We start from the raw sequence: 24,232 nt of genomic DNA, 5'->3' as shown, positions 1-24,232 counted from the left end.
TCCGAACACTCAGTGGTTTGCCATTGCCTGCCGAGGGGCGACCGCTATTAGAAAAATGTTTTTCTTAATTTTGGTGTTTCTCAGAGATTCGAACATACGTTCTCTCTGTGAATTCCGAATGGTAGTCACGCACCCACCCATTCGGCTACGGCGGCCGCCTTATTTTAATTACCACTCAAAATTTAGTTATAATGCAATTTAGTGGTAGTGCAAAATGTCCAACCCTGTATAAAAATCATCTCGAAATCATTTGTTTTTTATTTACCAAAAAACATTGATTGATTTTGCGACACCTTGTACCAAGAGGGATTTTTTTTTGTTTTTCGAAATAAAAAAATAAAATAATGTAAATAATGTCTGTGCATACAAAAAAAAAAATCAAAAACAGCAGTCGCTGCTACATCTCCTGCTGGGTACGTTAAGCGCGGTCTGGTACCCTTAAAAAAATGCCAGTTCCCCACTAGTCCAGAAAAGTCAAATTTACTGCAGAGAATGTCTGCCTACACATACATAGCACATACCTGCATACAATTACATACATACATGTATATAAATACATACATATATAAATAAATTTTATCCATAAACATACCCAAGTACTTGCTTTAAACGTTGCATGCACTCAATGCCATATGGTTGCATGGTCTGTCGCATACCACAAAATCGACCACTAACATTAGTGTACAACTACAAGCTTACAACAGCACTTTATACATGACCGCAAGGGGCAAAAAGGCTTACGAAAAACATTCGTCGAATAAAAGGAAAATCGATTGTGTGCCACATTGTTATGGAGCAATAAAGGCTACGCAAAGCTAATAAACCACTTACATGAATACATACACACACACATAACTGCATACATATATGCTTATTATTCAGGCATGAGAGTGTATTTGTGCATATTTGATACACTTTTATAGTTACATTATTATCGCATATTGATGGGCTTCCATTTACCCAGTGACGTTCGACAAGTGCTTACGTCTGTACATACACGTACGTACATATGCATGTGTATTTGTTCATCTGTATGTAAGTACATAGTCACACGTTCGTACCTATCGTCCTACTTAATATCGCTAATACAAACATTTCTATATACATATTTTATATATGCACAGGTTTGTTTAAGCCTTTGTTGCCGGCAAATTCGCCTCGTGTTACCAAGCGCCAGCCTTTCATTATAACAAATCTATATATAAAAAAGTGAAAAAAAAAATATGGCAAACGACGTACAAAAGCAAATGAAATGCTTTTAGTTGTCCCAGTTAGTGTGAAGGTGCTCCTCCAGTGCCAGTCGCAAAGGTTCGTTCTGTGTGTGCTGCTATGCGAGAAAATCAATAATTTTGACATAAACAGCTGATTTGGGCGAGTGCACACAGGCAGGCACACATTAGAACACTGACAACCAGCCGGTGTGCGATGTATAGATTGGCTAATGCGCACATACTTACAAAAAAAACATACTTGCACACCAAAAAAAAAATCTTGAAGCAATGGCGCGCGCACCTGCTGGAAGTGGTTGACGCCAGCGGCCTTGTTTTGATAGAAAACAACAAAATCGACATAGTACCACATGTTTGGGCAAATACCCATTTTGGTGTGCACCTCAGATTTATAAATATTTATCAGAAGTACACTTAAATGTTAGTGCATTAAGGTGATACACTTTTTCGACTCTAGCAATTTTCATCTTCGCGCAGCTGGGTTTAACCAAATTACACGAAGTGGTATCCTTTCGATAAAATACTATAATAGTATAAGAAATTTCTGGTTTCAGTATTTTTTAAGTATTTCGCTGTTTTTGGTACTAAGTGGGCGCTTCCAATAAATGTTTTCAGCTTTCGATTCTTGTTCATCGCCAGATGGTATAATAAAGTAGCTAAATATATCGGAAAAAGAACTGCTTGTAAGAAAGAAATAGAAATATATGGAATAGCTAACTATAAGTATTGGCGAGCGTATATGCTTCTTCTTCTCCTTGATTGGCGTTATAATCGCTTAATCGATTCTAGTCGATAATCTTGTTGATAATACATAGTGTTTCGCATCAAGCCATAAAAATCGGGCCTGAAGTGCGTCTTGATATTATTCTACAAATATAGGCCGCTTTGGTTTCATGCCGCCTCCAAATGGGGTATAGTTTGTATAAGAAGCTCTTTCTACGGCTTCCTCACAACTAAGGCTCCCAAAAAAATGCAAGACAGCCAGTTTATTCCCCTGCCCTTTATTATTCCCATAAAGAGCCGTACATTCATATTTCAGAGCTTCAGTAAGTTCCATTTTCTTCATTCGTGCAGTGTTGATCGAAGCGAACAAAATAATCTGCAGATGCCTAGATAAGTGTACCTGATTCATTTATTTATTTGAGATTCGCATTTCGATCTCATGGCCTTTTGTGCCCTTTACTCATCAGTGTGAACTTAATCTCACAGGATGACGGGACCTTGAGTGCCACCTGACTGTCGCTCAGTATGGCAATATGCTCATGCCAGATATTTCTGTCTAAGTTTATCTCTGCACATAGACAGATGGCATACCCCTCTACTTGAGAGATCGTCGGAAAACTAGATATGTATTATATCTGCTACATAATCAGTTACAAGCTGCTTTAGTCTTTTCCTCAACTAGTGTAAACACGAAACTGAGCGGCGCTTGTATGTTTTGACTCATTGCGCCAAATCCTGTCTCAGGACCTTGTCTTTCGCACTCGTCTACGTTCTTATTTCACGGGGTACTGCTATGTTCCAAGGTCAAAATAATATTGTACAATCGAAGATATTCTTGAATATATTTCAGGTTAGTCATATAGAATGTAAATACCTTGTTCGCATATCGACTTTCTACAATGATGACAAGGTGTCTAGAGCGAGATCCACAATACTTACGAGCTTTGAAGCCATCTCAATTGCGTAGATTTTAGATTAAAAATACACTGCAATTGCCTACATCTCAGTAAGCCTCTTTCAAAAATCGTTGTTTCGAAGTCAGAAAGTTTTTCTGAATGAGAATTGTTAGCAAAAAAATGCCAGATTCTCTTCCAATGCCTATTTTTAAATCGCATCATTTCGTCATTGCTTTACCCTAGAGTACTAACCATATTTTACGTATGCACGTTAGTGTTAGTCTTCCCATAAAATCCCTCACAAAATAGTCGACAACTTCCAAGATTGCCATGGAATCTCTTAACGAGATGGCTGAGTCCTTTCATCTAAAGCTAACATGGGCAGCTTGCCATTCTGATATTGAGGTTAACTGAAGGGCCTTTGAACTAGCGAGACTCGACACCAAGTTGACTGATGAGTACACAGACAACAACATAGGCATATCTTTTATGAAATCTTAAATGCAGCAAATGAAAGATGGCGTATGAAAAAAAACCTGCAGAATCACCCGACAATTGTTGCCGACTCTCAATGCTAAACGCGCAGATGATCAGACATGACTTCTGCAGAAGCTGTCTATATGAGGAAGAGGAAGATACGATCTCGTACTTTCTGTGCTATTGTCTCGCTGCATCCAGACGTTGATTTACAATTTTATGTAGACAATTCTTTAATGAATGAAAATCAGGGATCTTCTAAAATTTTTGAAAAGCACTTCCAGCACTTCGGAGAAATGCCGAGGACAAGTTCCCCATGCGGCATCAAAATGGGCTAAGAGCTTGAGTGTGTGGCACAGTAGACAACCGCTTCAACCTAACCTAACCTAACCTAGTGGTAGTCATCGAATCGATGAAGATCTGTACTCTGGGATAATGAGATATCACCTTTGTCAAGGAAATGAAAGTGATGTTTTGGACAAGCTCGATCTCCGTGTTCTCCCAAACACAGCTCCTGTATGTTATGTCTACCAAAACCATAAATAATTTATAATCCATAACCAATCGTACTTTTTTTTTAGCAAAAATTGTGTCAAAAATCGAGCATGCAAAATTAATAAATAGTGGTAAAAAATGCTCGTATTTTTAAATCATCTGTATCATCTCCTTCTCATCTCATAAAATTTATTCAAGGAGTTCCGTACAAAGTCCCTCCTGCTGCTTTAATCTGCCTCCTACCATTCCATACAGTCGTAAAAATCAATATAAGCAGTACTTATTGTAAAAGTGTGTCAATAAAAAATCGGTTCCGCTAGCCAAACTGCACTTCAGGAAGAATGGATACAAGCAACAGCGCAAACACACCAGTGCCAGGCGTCAATTCAGAAAATGAAGCAAAAAACTGTGAACCGCAGACAAAGGAACACAACCATAAACCATTTTTTCGCATGCCACTGCTAGTTCACATATATACATACATATACACGCACAGCTAGAGGTACTTGCGTACTCCTCTTTCGTGTTGTCTCTGTGCAACTCTTCGATGGTGCATCACCAACACAAATTGCAATGTGCGCAAGCGTGACTTAAGTTGCAATTGTAGGAAAGCATAACTGCGGAAAAAAATGATTTTGCAATCAAATAAATTAGCAGAGCCATGTTAAGGCAATGTTAAACTGTGATTTCGTTCATTGGCGTTTTTGCCAGCAGATTTTTAATTAATTTTTTATTGTCTACATATCTACTTGAGCAGCTTTGTGAAGAATACCTAGTGTGGTATCTGGAGCAGTCGCATGAGTGTTTTTTGTTTTTTTTTGTGTAGGTAAATATTTTAAATTTGAGCTGATTTTACTTTCGAAAGTAGCTCACTTATATGCGAAAATTTATTTTGTCAATATTTTATTTTTGGTATTCACACGAATGAGGTACAAAACTATATATTTTTACTGCTGTTAATATTTTTTGCTGCAAAAACAACTGTGATTCCTAAAGATTTTAAAAAATGCTTTAGCAATCGCTTACGATTCTTTTCTTTAAATTATACTGTGCGAGGCATTTTAGTACCCTTATTGCCATTGTTTTTTATATGGCTAAGTCTAGCGCGCAAGAGATTTTCTCTTTTTTTAATAGAAAATCTTTTATATAGCGAATCCGAGACAACTGTTTGGTTGCGACCTTGACCGTTTGCTACAGAACCGTCAACTCAAGGCCACAATCAGAAACTTTCCCCAGATAAGACCACGTAACACTTGACCGTGCACTTTTTAAAACAGAATCGTCATCCCGATCTCTGCGCGACCACCAATTTGAAACGAATGGTTCTATAAAAGGACTGCATATTTGTAATCAAAATTCTTTTTACAATTTTCCAGCAAAAAAAGACATGAAGAGGGACCTAATCCTTTAAGTATTAGAGGGACCGGAAAATGATGTTATTTTTTTACACTAAAATCGCATAAATAAATTATTTACAAGTTTGCTTATTAGTCAATGATGTAATCACTCTCGTTGGCAAATACCTCTTGCGCAAACTCTCAACGCCGGATCAATAAGAATCAAGTTTTCTAAATCAGTTTTCCAGTAAAATATCTGGAGATGGCATTTCTCATATCAAATAAATTTTGGCATTTTTTATTTGTTAAAAAGTGTTGCAGTGCACGATATAAATGGAGATCCGGTGACGCAATATCGGGCGAGTATGTGGATGAGGCAGTACCTCCCGGTCCAATCCATAAATTTTTGCCTGCGTTTCTCTTGCGCAGAGTGGACTTGCACTATAGTGTAGCGAAAAAAGTCTGTTCTATTGATAATAGCTGGATACTTTTCAATTAATCAACTCGATTTAATTACTATATGCACAATCAATTTTTCTCCAGGTTTCCCTTCTTCTTCTTCTTGATTGGCGCGATAACGTGGTTTTAGTCGAGTCTAACAAAGCGCACCTAACATTTCTTTAAAGCCAAGTCCTTCTCCACCTGATCTTTTCAACGTAGAGAAGTCCTTTCTCTATCTCTACTACCACCAGCTGGTACCGCATCGAATACTTTCAGAGCCGGAGCGTTTGCATCCATTCGGACGACATGACCAAGCCAACGTAGGCGCTGGATCTTTATTCGCTGTATTATAGCTATGTCGTCGTAAAGCTCATACAGGTCATTGTTCCATCGCTTACGATACTCGCCGTCGCTAACGTGCAGGGGGCCAAAAATCTTCCGCAGAATCTTTCTCTGAAACACTTCAAGGGATACCTCATCGCAAATTGTCATCGTCCAAGCTTCTGCGCCATACGGTAGGATGTAATTTTGTTCGTCGATTAGTTATTCACATACAATAATTAAAAAAAATTCTTACCTAAGATTCAATTTCGAGTCACGAAGGCCCAACTACGAGAAATAGAGGAGTAATTTTTTTCTGGGGACTCAATCTGTTAAAAAACGTTGATGTGGTCCAATACTCAGCCGAGTTCTGAAGAGTGCTTTTGATCGGAATTTTTAAATCTTCAACTATTTGTCATGAAACTAAATTTTTTTTTATAAAACTCATAATGATTACAATGCCTAGGCAATTCCTTACATAATTTGTCATATTTAGTTTGGTGGGTTATTATTATTGTACCTTTAACACCTGTTGAAACATAGGTTAGGCTGGGTTAAGGTGGTTGCGGCTCTCCATGAGGGCGTAGCGGTGTCCACTTAGGTATGGAAGTCCATTGTGCCACCACTTGTTGGGTCTCTAATTCCCGATGTAAAACCATTTCGTCTCTCTAAAAACGATAAAATGTTGAGGATGGCTGCGGATTCTAACTTTGCTAGACATCCCAACTTACCAGAATGCGATAGGAATGAATTCAACACTCTCCATTTCCTCTTCATTCGTAGCTGCCGAAAAAAGTCATTTATTTGTGTTTTCTTAGTCGATGATTTACTAATGGAAAGCTGATCCAGATTGCTGAGGGACCCAGTTTTGCGTTTCTATGTTAGATGCTTTGATCACAGGCCACTGTCAAGATCGCCTAGGTCGACATGCTCAAAGTTTAAAAGTCATTTCGACTATTGGAGAAGCTACAAGAATGAGGAGGAGGAAAAGAGTCTGTCAGACATCTTCTCTGTTACTGTCTTGATGGCATGCCTCTAGATTTAGATACTTCGGCTCATAGTTCATGAATGATACTGATGACCTTTGGGATATATGTAAGTGTCTGCCAGATCAATGAGTTTGCACTTAATAAAATAGTTTAACGAGGAGTCGCAGGTCGGCAACAGTTCAAAATAAGTTGGTTTAAGGACCGACTACCATATCTACATACCTATCAGCCTACCCACCGTGTCTTCACTCATTCTAGGCCAAAATCTGCCTAGTTATCGCATAAGTGGGCTCTACGGTCCATCCGCTGTTGGCGTGCGCCTTATAGACCGATCTGATACGGAGTTTGCTTGAAGTAAAGGGATTTCAAACGTAAGAACTGGAAAAATCATCATAGCTATCTGGTAACTCTTTATAGACGCCCAACAGTTTCTGAGTTACTCAGAGTCAAAAATAAACGAAAGAAAGACTTAAGCAGAAAAAGTTGTGCCGAAATTGATTTGCCCACTTTTTGCAAAAGCTGGTTTTAAAAACGAGAAATACAAATTAATGAAGATCTTCAAACCAAGCAAAATAAATAAATTACAAATATATTTCATACCTCATATGTGTACCCCATCCATGCCTCAATATAATTTTCCGGTCTGCAATTTGCTTTATAATACCAGCTATCCGCAATTTGCGGCAACCTGCCAGCCACCCACCCACATTGCATGGCTCGCCGGCCGGCCGATGACATCATTTACTCGTACTCGCTAACTTGAGCGCAGCAAAGCAACACAGCGTATCGGTCACGTCAGTTCAGCTGCCTGTCTTTTACTCAACGCGAATCAGTGTCGCAATCAGAATCACAATTAAAAGCAAAATTGAAATGCCAAAAAAAAAAAACAAATACAGTAAGAGAAATGTGTGACAATTAGTTGCAACAGAGAATGGATCATAGCTGAAGTATGCCACGGTGCCAGCTAAAGTGTCTATGCCGAAAATGTCATGCCACAATGAGAGGGACACAGGGGCACAAACTAGTCTCCAACCAGCGCAAAGCAAATTTTAGCATTTTTTAGTCATTATTTTCTGTTAATACCTTTTTTGTTGTTTTTAGTCAATCCACTTGCTTGCGCAACGTGTTTGAGTTGGCTTAAGTTGTGTGGAGCTGAGGTCACGCTCATCGCGACGACCTCATTAAAGTGAAATGAATCCATTTACAAGGCATACGAAAATTGTTTTAAAAAGTTACGCAAAACAGCAGGTCTGGGCGAGGGGAGAGTCAAGGCACTCCTTGCACAGCGGCAGCGACAAAGCGCGAGGCTTCGACGGATTTAAAATGTATAAAATCTAAAACCGCCCAACGCCCCCTTAGCATTTTTGCTTGCCTTCGCTTACATTGCAGACTTTTCTTTTTCATTCACTTTTTTTATTCCACTTTTTTGTTTTGTGGGTTTTTTGCTTTTGCAGCTTTGCTTTTTCCAATTTTCTATTCGCAATTTCCTTCATTGCATTCTACTAGAGAAGTCAACGCCGTTGGCGCTAAGCTTACACACACACACACACATATGAACATAATAAATGTGAATGTAAATGTTCGTATGTGCCGCGCCCACTGCGCGTAATGAACGCCCCCCAATCGCCTGGTAACGGTCCTTTGCCATGGTAATAAGTCGTTAGTATGCGCGCTCATTTTCCACGGCGGGCGGTTGAGCCGCGAACAACCATCCAAGGCGGCAAATGTCAAGCGTATTTTTTCTACTTTTTTGCAGTCTTTTCTTTGCTGCTGCTGTTGTTGGTGTTGGCAAATGTTGTCTGCGTTGCACATTTTCAAGTGGCCGGCGCACACACGCACGCACTCATGCATGTACATATATGTATTCACCTCCACCCAGCCACAAGTTTGTCGCCTGCAACAACATGCCCACCCACATGTGTGCCTTGAATGGGGCTTGTGGGAGTTGGGGCAATGCTACCACCGCCGACGCCGCCGCCCACTAAACACACGCACCACTCTTCTAGGTCTTCAATTGTCTCGAAATTGCATGGCAAAAAATGGGGAGCAAGTTTAAATGCGACACGAAATCGATGTCTGACTGTCTGTTAGCCCCACCGCATGGTGTACGTTTTGTTGGTTTTTTGTTTGGAGGGGATGTTTTTGCAAGTTTTTGGACGCGGCGGGTATTGACTGCACTGCCTGCGCCTTCCCCAAAGGGTTGTTGTTCGAGCACTTGTCTGCCTATTGCTGCCACTCGTGATTGCTGTGCATGCAAGTTTGTGTGTGTGGGTGCGGGTGGTTTCGCTATACGTCGCTGTCATATGATCACATGTAAGCTCTGATACTTTTATGCCGCTTTGCCGCCTGCCTGCCTGCCGGTCGTTGGAGGCGCCATAATTTTCTCTTTTTTATTCGATTTAGTCGCATTGCCTCTGACTTTCGCTAGCAATTTGCTGAAATTTTATATACATTTTAAATTGTTGTAGCGGCAATAAACTGCTTAATTGCTCTTTAAATTGCAAGTTGACGATTGATGGCAGCTCAACGCCCCACTGTATAGATGGCGTTAAGCAACGAATTTCGGCAACAAATATCCGGGATTTTTGGCATAAACGCAAAGCTTTTAAAATACTTTCAAATCTTTATTCCCCGAAAAAGTTTATTACTTGGGAGTACGAAGAAATGAAGATAAGATGAAAAAGCTAAGGATTCAAAAAATAGAAATGGCTTAGCGCTAATGCCATGCAACTATTTAAGTCAAATTTAAACTGGTTTGGGTTAGTAAAAGGCATCAAAAATTAGTTAATTTCTGGTCAATATTTTTTTATTATTATTGATTGGCTGTTTGTGCACTGCGACCTGAATAGATCTATTGTGCAGCCATGTGGCCCACTCAAACAGTTTTCGGCTGTTAAGAAATCCTAAAACTACTGTAGGCTTAATTTCTACCAGGAGGTTTGGATCTATAGCCGCATTTCCCAGGTAATTTAGTCTGTCTCGTGCCACTGCTGAGCAGTCGAATAGAATATCTTGTGCTGTTTCTTGTGCCTCTTTGCAGAGTCTACAGGAATCGTTTTCTATCGCACCTATCTTTTGCTTGTGATAATTAAGTTTACAGGTGACCTGTTAGTAGTTCAATATAAAGTTTTATGTCCTTTCTGCTTAGGTGAAAGATTACTTCTGCCTTTATCCGTTCTTTTCGATTGCCGCATGCCCGATTTGGTTCTCCAGTAATCGATAAGGCCTCACGCAGAAAGGCACTTTTGAAGCTGTTGTTTACCTCGTAGAAAGGTTCAGGTCAGGTGAAGGGAGTGTTTGCCCCCTTTTTCGCTAAATTGTCCACAATTTCATTCCCTTCGTGTCCCTCATGTCTCGGAACCCACATCAAGGTAACAAAGTTTATTTATGCTAGGGTGTTGAGGATTTTAAAATATTCCTAGACCAATCTTGATTGGAATGAGAAGCTATCCAGCGATTTTAGAGCTGCTTCGCTGTCAGTGAGAATGTTAATATTTGCACCGCGCGTGCCTCTCCGTATACATTCTCTGGCACACAGATCTAAGGCGTGGACCTCTGCATGGAAATGAAGTGGTTTTTCCCATTGCAATTGCTTTTTTGAAATGTGGTCCGATGGATAATATTTATGTTGTTACAACAACAATGTTGGTATTTATAAAGAAAATGTCGACACTAATTTAATTTATTTTATAAAACTAATAATCCAAAATTATTCTATAACTCTTTCCTTCAACTTCCCAATTTTTCTTTCTGGTTCATCTAAAATCAAACAAACAAAGAAAATTATTGAGTTCAATAAAGGGTTTTCCAAACAGAGGTGTTATTTTGATATTCAAAGAAAAATGCTATTTTTTATATAAATGGTCGGATGTTTATTTCATTATAAAGAGGAAGGTATGCCGTTAATAGTGGAAAATAACATCAGCCAAATGATCACTATGACCCCGCTTACAGCAGAATATCCTTTTCATGAAATTTTCCATAACCGAATTGCAAAGTGGCTGCCCTATGTCCTCGATAGCCTCACGAATTCCATCATTCAGGTCTTGAATCGACCTTGCGCTGTTGGTGTAGACCTTCTCTTTCACGTGGCCCCAAAGAAAAAAGTCACAAGGTGTTAAATCACAAGATCTCGGTGGCCAATTGTGATCACCTCGTCGAGAGATTCACCGATTTGCCGTAAAAGATCAATGATTTCGTTGCTTGTGTGGCACGTAGCGCCGTCTTGTTGAGAATAAACGTTGTCCAGATCAATACCATCCAATTCCGGCCATAAAAAATCGTTAATCCTCTCTCGATAGCCTTTTATATATTTAAATAACACCTGTTATTGGAAACCCCTTTAGTAAATCTAGTACCTTATGGAAGGATTTTCTTTTTTTATTGTAATTTTTTTAACGGAATTTTTGAAATTGACAAAAGAAAAAGGAAAAAAATTTGAAATTTTAGTCAAGTATATTAAAAAAAAAACTATAATAAAGGCTCATCGGTGAAGAAATTCTGTGGATTTTGACAAAAAATACTTAATTGACTTAAGCTGTTTTTACTCGTATATAAAAAAGTCATGCATTTCGTATACAATTTTTAACTTTTACTTTTTTTTAAGACTTTAACAAGTCGGATTATTGAGCTATGCAAGCACGAGTAGATATAAATGTTTACCAGTAACTTAGGGCTGCGCTGCTCGATTTGCGTTGTTTTGTCAGAAATCCACAGCATTCTGTAGCACAGTGTATTATCCAAGCATATTGCGCCTTTTCGAAAGTGAATTTTTCCACTCTCTTAAACTTTTGTTTAAACCTCACCTCTTTGTTTGGCGCAAAATGTATTGTTATCAACTTGGAATTAACAATCTCCTCCAGTTGCTTGTGCGTTTTAATTTTATTCTTCTGCAATCTTCAAGCAATTTAAATTTTTTTATGAGTACTCTTCTTTCTGGCTTCCTCACATATTTCCTTTGTTGCCAGTCGGCGGTTAATTGTGCAATAAGTGGTTGAACGCCTGGCCATCACCTCTTGCCTGTAATACACTGTATCGTTGTTATTATTGTTGTTGTAGACATGCACTTTTATTTGCATGCCTTCTTGTTGATTTTTTCGAACAATAGTCCTTTCACCATGAAAATGTATCAATAAATACACACACACGTACGTGCTAATTTATATAGCTTTAAACATACATACATATGTATGTGTGTATATATACTGGCAAATATGCATTTTATTGGCATAGCGGCAAATGAAAGGAGAGTATATAAATTTTGTATATCGAAGTACTCGCATTAACGCTACAAAATTACTCTCGGATATTTGCACAACTGAATTGAATGAAAAGTGGTTTTCCTTGCACAATTTGTTGGCACAAGTAATCTGGAAATGAAAGTGAACCACTTTGCATAAGATAGCAAAGGCGAGCACTTCTGTTGTTATTATTAAACTAAATATATGGCGACTTACTTGTAAAATGTGTTAAATACAAATTTAAATACTCACTTCCATGTCTGAATATACTCCGTATGGTATGTGGCGGTCATGGGGAAAAGATTTGTAATGGTGTCAGACCGTTAGATGGCTCTCAGCGATTGTAGCAGGGGTACAGAATCGGCGTGTGAATATGTGTTTTGGAGGAATTCGGCTGCGGAATTTCCCAAGCGACGTGGCAGCCGAAGTTCCCCTCAAAACTTTCACCATTTTTATTGGCCAAACCTGGTAAATCTATCATCCTTGTGTAGAGGTCTATGTACATTGGTGTACTTCAAAATATTAGTAGATAGTCTAACCAGGCTTGAAGGGCTTCTGAGCATTAATAGCGTAGGCCGATAAATTCACTGTTAGCACCGAGAACTAGACTAACCTTTTTTCTTATAGGTTTTTAACAAAGGTGATAGATACCAGGTTTACTCGTTAGGCATGATGGAACAAAATTTTTTTGAGGGGAACTTTGGATTCTATTTCATTCGTTTTGTGTTTCACAAAATTTAGCTTTAGCTCTCACAAAACAAATGGCGTCGGCATATCTGTCAAATTCGCTCAGAGCCGAATAACGGTCTGCTAGATAGTACGCCTCTAAAAGTCTTTTCACCATTGGATTTTGACTTGGTGATACGAACCTGGCCTCAAAATAGCCCCAGCACGTCACGTTTTCGAAATATTTCAGCTTATAATGGCAAAAGGCATGCGCGAGCCACCTGCGATGGCCACTATTCAACATCAAATAACTTTAATTACATTTCGCTCTCTTAATTCTAATTCTCGCTCTCTGTTACTACTATTCTCCACAGATGCAATAAAATAAATAATGACTATCTAACTAAAAGTTAAAGAATTATAAATTTTCTAGTATCGAAACCAATTAATGGCATTTTTTAAGCTCGTTCTACTAAATCTGCTTCACCCGCTTGTACTGCAATTATTATTTTATTTTCACTGACTTCGATATAAAAATAAATGTTCGTTCCTTAGAGTAATAACAGAGAAAAATTAGAAATTTTGTTTTATGTTTTTTTTTTTTTTATTCAGGTGCTAACACTTTTATTTCCGCCAGTTTTTAATGCCCGTCACATTTTTATGTAGTCATAAAATTCAACAAAAGTGTTAATAACTTGAGTCAACTAAGTAATTAACAACCGTTATTCCGATTAACTGTACATGCATATACATATGTACTTATGCAGGTTCATGGATGGTGAAATAATGCCACATACATTAACACTTTTACTCTCAAAATTTAAAAATTTGTTTGCGATTCCTTAATATAGGCCACCGATCGTATAGACTTTAGAAATCGAAGTGCCAAAGAAGTCTGCAAGTTACTAAAAGGTGTTGACGTTTTTCCTCCGTTATATTGAATTGCGCTGTTGGCACATAAATGTTATAAAGACATCTGCTTTTACAGAAGCCAAGAAATGTAGCCTGCAATAAGGGAGCAACACTTCCCCTGCCTTTGGGATCAATACCTCCCCATTGCCTTTCGAAGTGTTAACTGTTCTCATTGGTCTCAACCGAAGTTTCTTTTTTTCAGATTTTAGAAAAATAGTTAACTAAATTTTTTACTTAACATCTGCAGTCAATCAGTTCCTGTACTATCTTATACAGGGTGGCTGATGAATTTTGCTACATTAAGAAACTCAAATAACTTTTTTTTTAGTGTATAGAATTCATTTATTTTTTTTCAAGTTGAAGGTCATTAAATTTTATTAAATGTAGCTTAACTAAAAAAAAGTTAGTTTTAAAAATAATTGAATTTAAATGCCCCCCATGCTCGTTGACACAAGTGCGGCATCTTAGTAAAAAGTTGTTCATTGCTGCTTTGAGAGTTGCGACAGGAATAGCCGCAATTCTTGCCCGAATGGATTGTTTTAGTTCATCCAAATTTGTTGGCTTTGTTTTATAAACTTCTTGTTTACATAAACCCCACAAGAAAAAGTCAGGTGCAGTAAGGTCAGGCGACCTGGGGGGCCAACGAAATTCGGAGTTTCTTGAAATCAGTTTATTGGGAAATTTTCGTCGCAACTCTGTCATAATAGTCTGGGCTATGTGAGACGTTGCCCCATCTTGTTGAAACCACACAGAGTTGAAAGGAATTCTCTTTCGGCGTAGTTCTGGACAGAAAAATTCTTTCAGCTTATTCAAATAACGGTCTCCAGTAACCGTAACGGTGTGACCATTTTCTTAAAAAAAAATAAGGCCCGACAATACAGCGTGAAGAAACCGCACACCACACTGTCACGCGAAGAGGATGCAATTCCGTCTCGTGGAGTATCTGTGGGTTAGAAGTACTCCATATTCGACAATTTTGTTTGTTCACATTGCCGTTTAAATCGAAATGGGCCTCATCAGTTTAACATGTTTTGGTCTTCTTCCACCATTTACGGACTCCAGTGCGTGATAGCGGCGGACTATCCAAATTCTTGTTTGCGTGTCCCAGTTATCCATTTTAATGAATTTTAAAGATCAATCTGCAAATTAAAACAAAAATGGAACAGATAACTTAAAAAGAAAAAAAGTTATTAAATTTTTTTTTGGTAGCGGCTTTCATCAGCCACCCTGTATATGATATAAAATCCCTATTCCAACAGAAAATACATTCGTGACAAAATTGTGAGAGTAACTTCGGCTGCCACCTCATAGGGGACTCGTTAGCAGGATCCGACTTGCTCGTTTCACACATATTTACACACTCGTCCAATCAGTCGTTGCTCAGATGGCAACGAAGCAGTATGAGTAAATACTCTGTTGATTTTTCTCGTATGCCACCAACGCAATCTCAGTCTTTTCCTTAAGGGGGAACGCCACTGTGGGAGGTAAAAAAATAGTCCATTTTTGGGAATTTTTTTTTGTAAGTAGGAAAGGTTATTCGAGGATCGGACAAAAGGCAATTTATTATATATACATTAAACTATGTTGATGTAAGTTTTTATTAAAAAATATTGAAAATTGACAAATTTATGTAAATAAAAAAAATGATGCCATCTGGTGGCAGCGATACAGCAATGAATAATCATCTGAAATCAAAAAACCAAAAATTTGATTAATCTACACAATTGTGGCTATCGTAGTACGTAGCCGTTTATTTTTTTTTTTTTGTTTTTGACACCACCATGATTTGAATTTCGATGTGTGTTTTTCACCATTTTTTTGATTTCCAACAGGCCCAAAAAATATTTAGTTATTTCCAAAATTTTGAAAATCGGCTACGTACAACAATAGCCAATGCGATAGCTACAATTTTGAAAAAAAAAAGAAAATTAAAATTGGTTCATTAGTCTTCGAAAAATCGTTGCCACCGTATCAAAAACGGGCGCTCACTTTAATGCACATAGAATCGGGAATAAAGCGAATTTCGCTTTAAAATTTTTACCAAATTTTCTTGAGTAGTTATACTAACAATTTATGCAAAAAAAAATCGATTTTTTTGAATTTTCCCAGTGGCGGGGAAAGCTGTCATGACCCTTGTTACGTGAGCCAATCAACTGTTTCTTTCAAATTTGCTGAGAGCCGGTTAACCGTCTGATGTTGGCCACACCTGTAAAAATTTTTTCATCCCAGTTTTTCCCTAGACTAATTGCTGTTTTGTAGGGTGGCAATAAAGTACAAATACAAATTATGCAAGTGCGAAACTGGCACTTTGGAAAGGGTTGTTTCAAAAGTTTTTACTTTAGCTGGTTGTTAATAATTCTATTCCGAGTATTGAAAACATAACGAACTTAACAGCCATCGGAAGATACGCTTGCCTGTGCTCACCGAGCAAACATAAATTTTGCATAATTTGTATTTTCCTTTTCTTCTCTTTGTTTTTTTATTTTTCCGTTCGAAAGCAGGTTGTATTTGTTTTTGCTTTCTTGCGTAACTTGAGTTGCAAGTTTACATAAAGTTACCAAGAATAGTCTTCACGAACTAGCAAGTGTTCTGCGTTTGAACGTACGCATGTGTGTGTGTAACTGAGTGGGCTTTATTTGTTTTCCTATTGCAAATCGCTCCACAATGCATTTGCTTGCAATAAGCGTTGCCACTTTTGTTTATGAATGAATTTTTATGACTTCGGAGTGTCAAATGCTCTTTTTTGCCGCTACAGAAATGCAATGCAACAAATAAATATTTTATGTCTATGTGTATGTGTATGTCTGTATGTAGAATTTTGTGCAAAAGTCTTGGCAACTCATCAGCCGAGTATTAAATGAAATTGGCTGCCTGTGCCAGCGCGTCTGCCATCAAAGTGTGGCCAACAGGCGGCAGGCGGCCGGCAGCAGGCAGCGGAAATGGTAAAAGAAGCTGTTTTGTTTGTATTTTTGTAGCCGTTGTAGCTGTTGCTGTTAATTGAAATTTTAGTGGCAAATAGGCGTAAGTGCCTGGCATAAGCTCGCAAGTTCGTTGAACACATTTGCACCGTTTTGCACTCGCCAAAAACAATTATTCATATTTGTTTAAGTGGCTGAGTGTTGGTGTGTGTATGTGCACTCATTAAGTTGCTGTACAACTTCCGAAAGTAAGAATAAGCCATAAGAAGTTGGGTCGCTTGTTGGGCGTCGCCGTATTGTGAACTACTTTGGTACAGTTACTTTACGAGCGGCGCAGAGAAGTGCAGATATGTCTATTACATTTTATCTACTTTGTTTAAGTAACATAAAAAATTATACTTTTCGAAAAACATTATTGAGACTTTACTGCATACTTTGAGAAGTTTATGTCGTAAGTATTTCATGTCAGACAAAACTTTTTGTTGATGTTATTGTATTAAAACTTTATTGATTAGCTATTCCTCGTGCGCCATTGCAGAACACGTTTCACGCCCTTTTTGAGAAATGGCACACACAGGAAGTGGTCATTTGTAATTGCAATGGTAACCGAGCACACTGATTGTCAATAAAATGTTTATGTTAGGAGTGAAGAGTGGTTTTTACGGGGTTATCTGCAAAAAAATTGTTGAGTTATGAAAATTGCATGCCTCAAAAATTCTTTGTATTGTATAAGGCGGCGCAAAATGAATTGAACTGAATAACTGTTTTACTGAATAAAATAAGTGATTTTGAGTGAAGGAGTCGTTTATACAAGGTGGCGCAAATACATCATCCAATTTTTTTTTAACTCTTTTTTTATTGAATAAAAATAACATAATTTTGAGTGATGGAGTCACTTATACAAAGTGGGGCAAAATTAGTCACCCTATTTTCCTTGAATCATTTTTTTTATTAAATAAAATATTCAAAGCAAAATTGAATGACTAGTTTTGCATTTTTTGTTTTTATTTAATAAAAAAATCATTCAAAGCAAAATTAAATTTTTTATTAAAAATAATAAAAATGATTTTGAGTTAAAGAGTCATTTATCCAATTTTGCTTTGAACAAATTTTTATTAAGTTAAAAAACAAAAATGATGATAAAAGATTTTGAATCTTATACAAGGTGGCGCAAAATTAATCATCCGATTTTGTCTTGAATAACTTTTTCATTAAATAAAAAAAAAGCAAAAAAAATTAAAAAAAATATTTTGAGTGATGGAGTCATTTATACAAGGTGGCACAAAATTAATTATTCAATTTTCTCATATTATTAAATTAAAAAAATGTTTTTCAAATCTTAATTTTCATCTTTACATGCTCCAATGCTTGATTTTTCATACATTATAAATCTTCCGATAGGATGATTAATTTTGTGCCACCTTATATAAGGTATTTTATATTAAATATATTATAAAGAACATACGAATTAGTGATTAAAATTATTTTAAAATTTCGAAAACCAAAAAATGCTCTGAAATAATATATTTCCAACCCATACCCGGCGAGGGTAGCCACAGTTGAAATTTTTTGCTGCTGAATAGATGCAATCTGCTTTTGGCTTTTAACTCTCCAAATATTAACAGATCTGAAAGCTGGAACGCAGGATAGAAAAAATTTGAAATAACAAGGTGGCACAAAATTAATCAGCCCATCGGAAGATGGGTGTCGCACGCCAATCATATTTGAAGCATGCAGCTGCAGAATACAACCAAACAAAGGTCAAAATAAAGGGTTTCATCATCCTAAATAATTTTTTTTATTTAGTAAAATTTAGTATTTAGTAAAAAAAATTATTCAAACACAAAATTGGAATTGGAAATTCATCTGAAAATGTGGCATTTTCAGTATAAAAAGTAGCCTTCAACTCGTTCAGCTGCAATGGCTTAAAATTTGAAGCACTTATTAACGCTTAAGAGTTGCGCAGCTGTAGTGCACCTTTTAAGCAAATCTTCCTTCTATAACATGCGTCGAATAATAATGGGACATTTTTTTCAATTTCCTTAAAATGTATTTCATGTTTTCCTCAAGTCTTGTACCAAAACTAGTAATACCAAATATTTGTTTGTTTCTTTATGATAAAAAGTTCGTAAAATATTTATCGCTAAAAATTTTAACCAGCTCAAAAATTACTTTATCTATCTATGAAAATCTTGTCACGTTCGATTTATACGCTCGGGGATTAGAGCGTTTTAAAACGACGAGCTTTCCTTGTAAAAACACTTTCTTGACATTCTGTATATCAATGCATGCCTGCATTTGCAGGTGATAGTAAATCAGATTGCTTGAACCAAAATAAAAATTTCTTCAATTTCTTTCTTTTATCTTTTCTTTTAAATGTCAGTTTGGCCGCTCAGCTGACCTACTTTGATAAAACTCACAAGTCGTTTGTTCGGTACCACGTAAACTTACGTTGACAGTCACTGCACTCCACCTTCGTATTTATGTGTATTTCTGTATGGCTCTGTGTCACCTGTAAACATTTCAAATTTAAGCTTTATGTACCTACATACATTAAAAAAAAATACATTAAATTATCACGCGAGTATAAATCATTTATTCATACCATACTGACTTTATTTCTTCTTTTTATTGCAGCACCGACGGTACAGAATCTCCCATATTAGTCGAATCTGATGCAGATGGACACGACAAACCGCGAGTGCGATATGGAGAACTGGTTATACTTGGGTATGTATTTGGAGTCAATTAAACACAGATTATATTACTTAATAAAAATTTTTAAAGTTTCAAGGACTTACAACCTCACTCACACAAACTAAAGAAATATATAAGACCCTGCGGGAAAATAAACTGGTATTAAACTGGTTCGCTTCTAGTAAATTTGGAGCCATGGCAAGCTTGCCTTCCTTCTTTTTTTATATCAGCAACTGGTAAATTTTTCACGGCGTTGTCCAACGTTTGATCCAGCTCTCGAAACATTTCGGGAACTTTATTTTCGGTATAACCATCAGACCCGTCTTAGGTTTTTCCATTACTTCCTTTTGGCTTTTAAAACGCGTTCCCTGTAGTGTTTTTTTGACTCGATCAAACAGTAAAAAATTGCAGGGAGTCATATGAGCCATCAATTTGATGGCTTTTGGGTGGTATTCGTTTCGTTCTTGGTCAAAAATTCAAATTTTGACGAATTGCTTCACGTGAACGTCTCATAACGCGTTATTAACTGACCTTCTGGCAAAAACCGTGTGCATCGCCTGCTTTATTTGACTGAAACAGGCGTGATTTTTTTGGTTTTGGTTCATTCGAATCTCACGTCTGTGGTCTGGATTGCGTGTTGTACTTATAAACCTACGTCTCGTCTCCAGTAATGAGTTGTTTGGTGAATGTTGGGTCGTCTGATGAATATTTAGCCTTCGAAATAATGTATTTCACGATATCGATGCGGTTTCTGTTTTGCATGCAATTCAGGTCTTTTGATACCAACTTTCCAGCAACACGGCGAACTCAAATACTTAATTACAATGCCCTCAGATCCATTAGCAATGTTCAACTCCTCTGCCAGCTCTCTGATGATTAATTTGCTGTTATTGATTAATTTTTCTTTTACTTTATTGATGTTTTCATCAGTTTTAGATGTGGACTGCCTGTGCCAGTACGTTCGTCATCCTTGATGGACTCACGAAGCGTTCATGTGATTTGTAAATAGTTGTTTTCTTTAGAGTATCATTACCGAAACAGTTTCTCAACATTTCTAAGGTTTTCGCCTGACTGAATCCATTTTGAACCCAAAATTTAATACAAACTGGTTGTTGCAAATTCAAATCTATTTTTGAAACTGAAAAACATCGAACGACGTAACCATTACAAATGTCAAGCAATGACGATACAATTTTGGTAATATATAATCACAGATACGGCAACCAAACAAAAAAAAAGGGAACTGAAATCAGTTGACTTAGAGCGTTCACTGGCGATTGTTCCGGGAATTGTTTGTTCAATGTGGTACTTTTAGATCACATTTTTAAGAAGAGCTAAAGCGTTACTATAAAAAAATATCTCTCTGCACATATAGAATTATCTCTCGCTTGTAGTCGGAGCATAAGGCGGCTGCATATGTAGTTATCTACAAAACAAAATTTTTTTTTTTACTAAGACACTCTAGCTTGCTAAGGCTAAGGCAGGCACCTGCTAGTCTGGGATGAGTATGCGAAACATATATCCTTCACTCTCAATTTTGAAGACAGAACTAGACGAGGAACTAACTCTGAAAGCATAGTCTACGTGGGAAGCCTCGACCTCCCACAGAATTGCCAAAATAATGCTGCGAACTTGCAACACGAAAACAACCAACTGTATTCTATCGCTCCCAAGGAAGGAACGTAAATTATTGGTTGGAGTACGGGATATTGTCTCATTCCATATCACGCATGCAACTTATGCGAAGAAGAAAAAAGTACGTTAGAAGACCTCCTTTGCCACTGTGCTCTAAGCAGAACTCGTTACAACTGCCTGGGATCGGCATACTTTTAATCTCTGAAGGATATTGCTGATAAAAGTTGAAATTGTTTATTAAAACTCGCCAAGGCATGTATAGGGTTTTCCAAACAGAGGTGTTATTTTGATATTCAAAGAAAAATGCTATTTTTTAATATAAATGGTCGGATGTTTATTTCATTCTAAAGAGGAAGGTATGTCGTTAATAGTAGAAAATAACATCAGCCAAATGACCACCACGACAACGCTTACAGCCTTTCCATGAAATTTTCCATAATCGAATTGCAAAGTGGCTGCCCTATGTCCTCGATAGCCTCACGAATTCCATCATTCAGGTCTTGAATCGACCTTGCGCTGTTGGCGTAGACCTTCTCTTTCACGTGGCCCCAAAGAAAAAAGTCGGAAGGTGTTAAATCAGAATATCTCGATGGCCAATTGTGATCATCTCTTCGAGAGATGCACCGATTTGCCGTAAAAGATTAATGGTTTCGTTGCTTGTGTGGCACGTAGCGCCGTCTTGTTGAAAATAAACATTGTCCAGATCAATACCATCCAATTTCGGCCATAAAAAATCGTTAATCATCTCTCGATAGCGCAATCCATTTACCAATAACACCTGTTATTGGAAAACCCTTTATCACGAACTATGTTTAACACGACTCCAACAGCACTGGTAACACTACGTACCCTTGTGGTCTATGTGAGATCTATTCAGATAAGCCAGATATACCTAACCTAACCTAAGACACTTCAGCAGCAAATGAGCTATATGTATGTATGTATGTCAATAAACAGATAATGAATTCCCTTGCAAAATATTTGTATAATTTTAATTTAAAAGTGAAACTGAACATGACAGACCCTGCGCTTGCCGGTAACTGATATTGGGGAGAAACTTATTCTTACAACTTGCAACTAACAAATGCGCACGCACGCTTTTCTGTGTTAACTTCATAGGCCAGTACATTAGTATTTGGTGTGACTTTTGGCATTTGTTTGGCCTCCACCTCTGCCTCGACCACACCATTTATCTGGTCTATTTTGAATTTTCTAAACACGCATTGTCGGCGTCAACCGAAAACTTATTGAAATGAATGCATTAGCGCACCTTTTTTCCATAATGAATGTGAGAATTTCACAGCTTAGCTTTTTCGCCCATTTTTCGTGCGCACCAAAGGTCAGCTGGAACACAAAAAAGGAAGAAACAGAGACAATAGAAATAGAAACACACCAATAAATAAAATACGCCGCAGTGCCACAGGCACTTTGAAGGCTTACATGTCTGTTCTTTTTTTAGTATTGTCAATGCAGCAAATATATGCATACATACATACATACATACATACGTATTGTCATAATATTTAAATTTCAATTCGTTGACATTTAAAATTAGATCGACATAAACATGATTATGTATGCATGTAAAGTTACAATGTTGCAGCAGAAAATATACAAAAAAAAAGAACATATGGAGGCCCATTAAATTAGCTGGTTGTTAGTTTTGTATGCTCGTATGTTGGCTGCAGGTTTCTAAAAAAGGTATTTAATGTATTTACCAGTCAGCCACTCATTCGCACACATACGCACTCACACATACTTGCTATGGTATACAAGTGCTAAGTGACGCCCCGTTGTCCATTTACAGACTTACTTCAAGTGACTGGTGACGAGCGATAGTACTACTGACCCAGCCGCACATCACTCCTTTTGATGGTCACTATACAAGTATTCATAAATTAGATTTACACTTGTTTCTACAAAATACTCATGACTACAACGAGACTCATGACTCTTGAGATTTATGGACGTCATTGCTGGCGATTGTAGGATTGCTATTGTAGTTTTTGTGCTTACATAAATTCCCAACTGCAATTACGGGTTACTTAAATACAAATGTATTCAAATACTGAATAATAATAAATGATTTTTTAGAAAAGGAAACATTCCCGTTACTTGGGAAGCATCATCATGTTGGCATTACAGTCCGGGGTGGACCATTGCCTCCTCTACAATACGCCTTCATTCTTATCAATAGCCCGCTTTCGCTCTATGATCAAAAAGTACCGGGAATGTTTAATTTAAATGAACCGCACACGTTTTGAAGCGTTTTAGGGATGCTGTACGTCGCAAACGGCCGGAAATGTGGACCAACCAAATCTTGGATTTTGCATGATGATAACGCGCCATCGCACCGAGCCCAAATTGTGCTGGATTATTTGACAAATCACCAAGTAAACATTCCCGGTATTTGCTGATCATAGGGTATATCGTCTTCTACGTCGTGCAACCATGGTCGCCTGGGCCGACCTCTCCTTCTTGCTTATTTAGGATTTGCTTCAAAAACTTTTCGGTTGCTCTTTCGTTGCTCATTCTTAGAACGTGCCCTTACCACCGTAATCTTTGCGCCCTCATTACATTTCGTCCCGCGATTAAAACACTAAGGTTATACCGTATGTGATATGTACCGCTTTCTAATCGTATAGGCCCAAATATTTTTCTGAGAATTTTTCTTTCAAATCGCATCAGTTAATTCGCCTCATTAACTTTAAGGACCCATCTTTTACAGCGGTAGGGGAGAACCGCTTATAACTTTGTACATCTGTAGCTTTTGTTCCTTTGATATCAATGAAGTCGTCATATGTTTGTTATGGCCAAAGTATGCTCCGTTAGCTGCGGTCTTGTATTGATAAAGACAGATCTTTATTTATGCTGAATACTACGCCTAAATATTTAAACTGTTGCGTAAGATCGAAAATATAACTTCCGATTCTGATGTTACTACCATGAAAGGATCGTCTCGTGTATTTCGTCCTTTCTTGATTTCTCTTGCACTAGCCGCGTGAAAACGTTCGTATTTCTCGCAAGAATCACAATGTCGTCGTATATTTGTGTCATAGATTACGAAACACCAATCCGTAGATAGCAAAATACCAACCTTTCATTACACCTATGATGCACTTTCCTGCTAAAGTACTTGCCTTAATTTTCCACTTACAAAAATTGAGTAACCATAAATGATAGAATAAAAGATTATGCCAAGGTTTGGCCATCGGAAGCAAAATTGTGTGGGTAACTTCGGGTGCCACGTCACCGG

At 37.5% G+C, this 24,232-nt stretch overlaps 1 protein-coding gene across 1 annotated transcript in view; it reads left to right on the top strand.

The window, feature by feature from the left end:
* LOC129238766 (protein pellino) overlaps positions 1–24,232 on the top strand; it is a 136,012-nt gene that overhangs the window by 79,085 nt on the left and 32,695 nt on the right. The window contains exon 3 of the mRNA XM_054873945.1: positions 19,282–19,374. Within this exon, the coding sequence (XP_054729920.1) occupies positions 19,282–19,374 (93 nt within the window). The remainder of the gene's footprint in view (positions 1–19,281; positions 19,375–24,232) is intronic.

Source organism: Anastrepha obliqua, chromosome 1 (assembly GCF_027943255.1).
Source record: "Anastrepha obliqua isolate idAnaObli1 chromosome 1, idAnaObli1_1.0, whole genome shotgun sequence".
NCBI classification, from domain to species: domain Eukaryota; kingdom Metazoa; phylum Arthropoda; class Insecta; order Diptera; family Tephritidae; genus Anastrepha; species Anastrepha obliqua.
The sequence above is the reverse complement of the archived record's forward strand: the minus strand, read 5'-3'. Positions and strand labels throughout refer to the sequence as shown.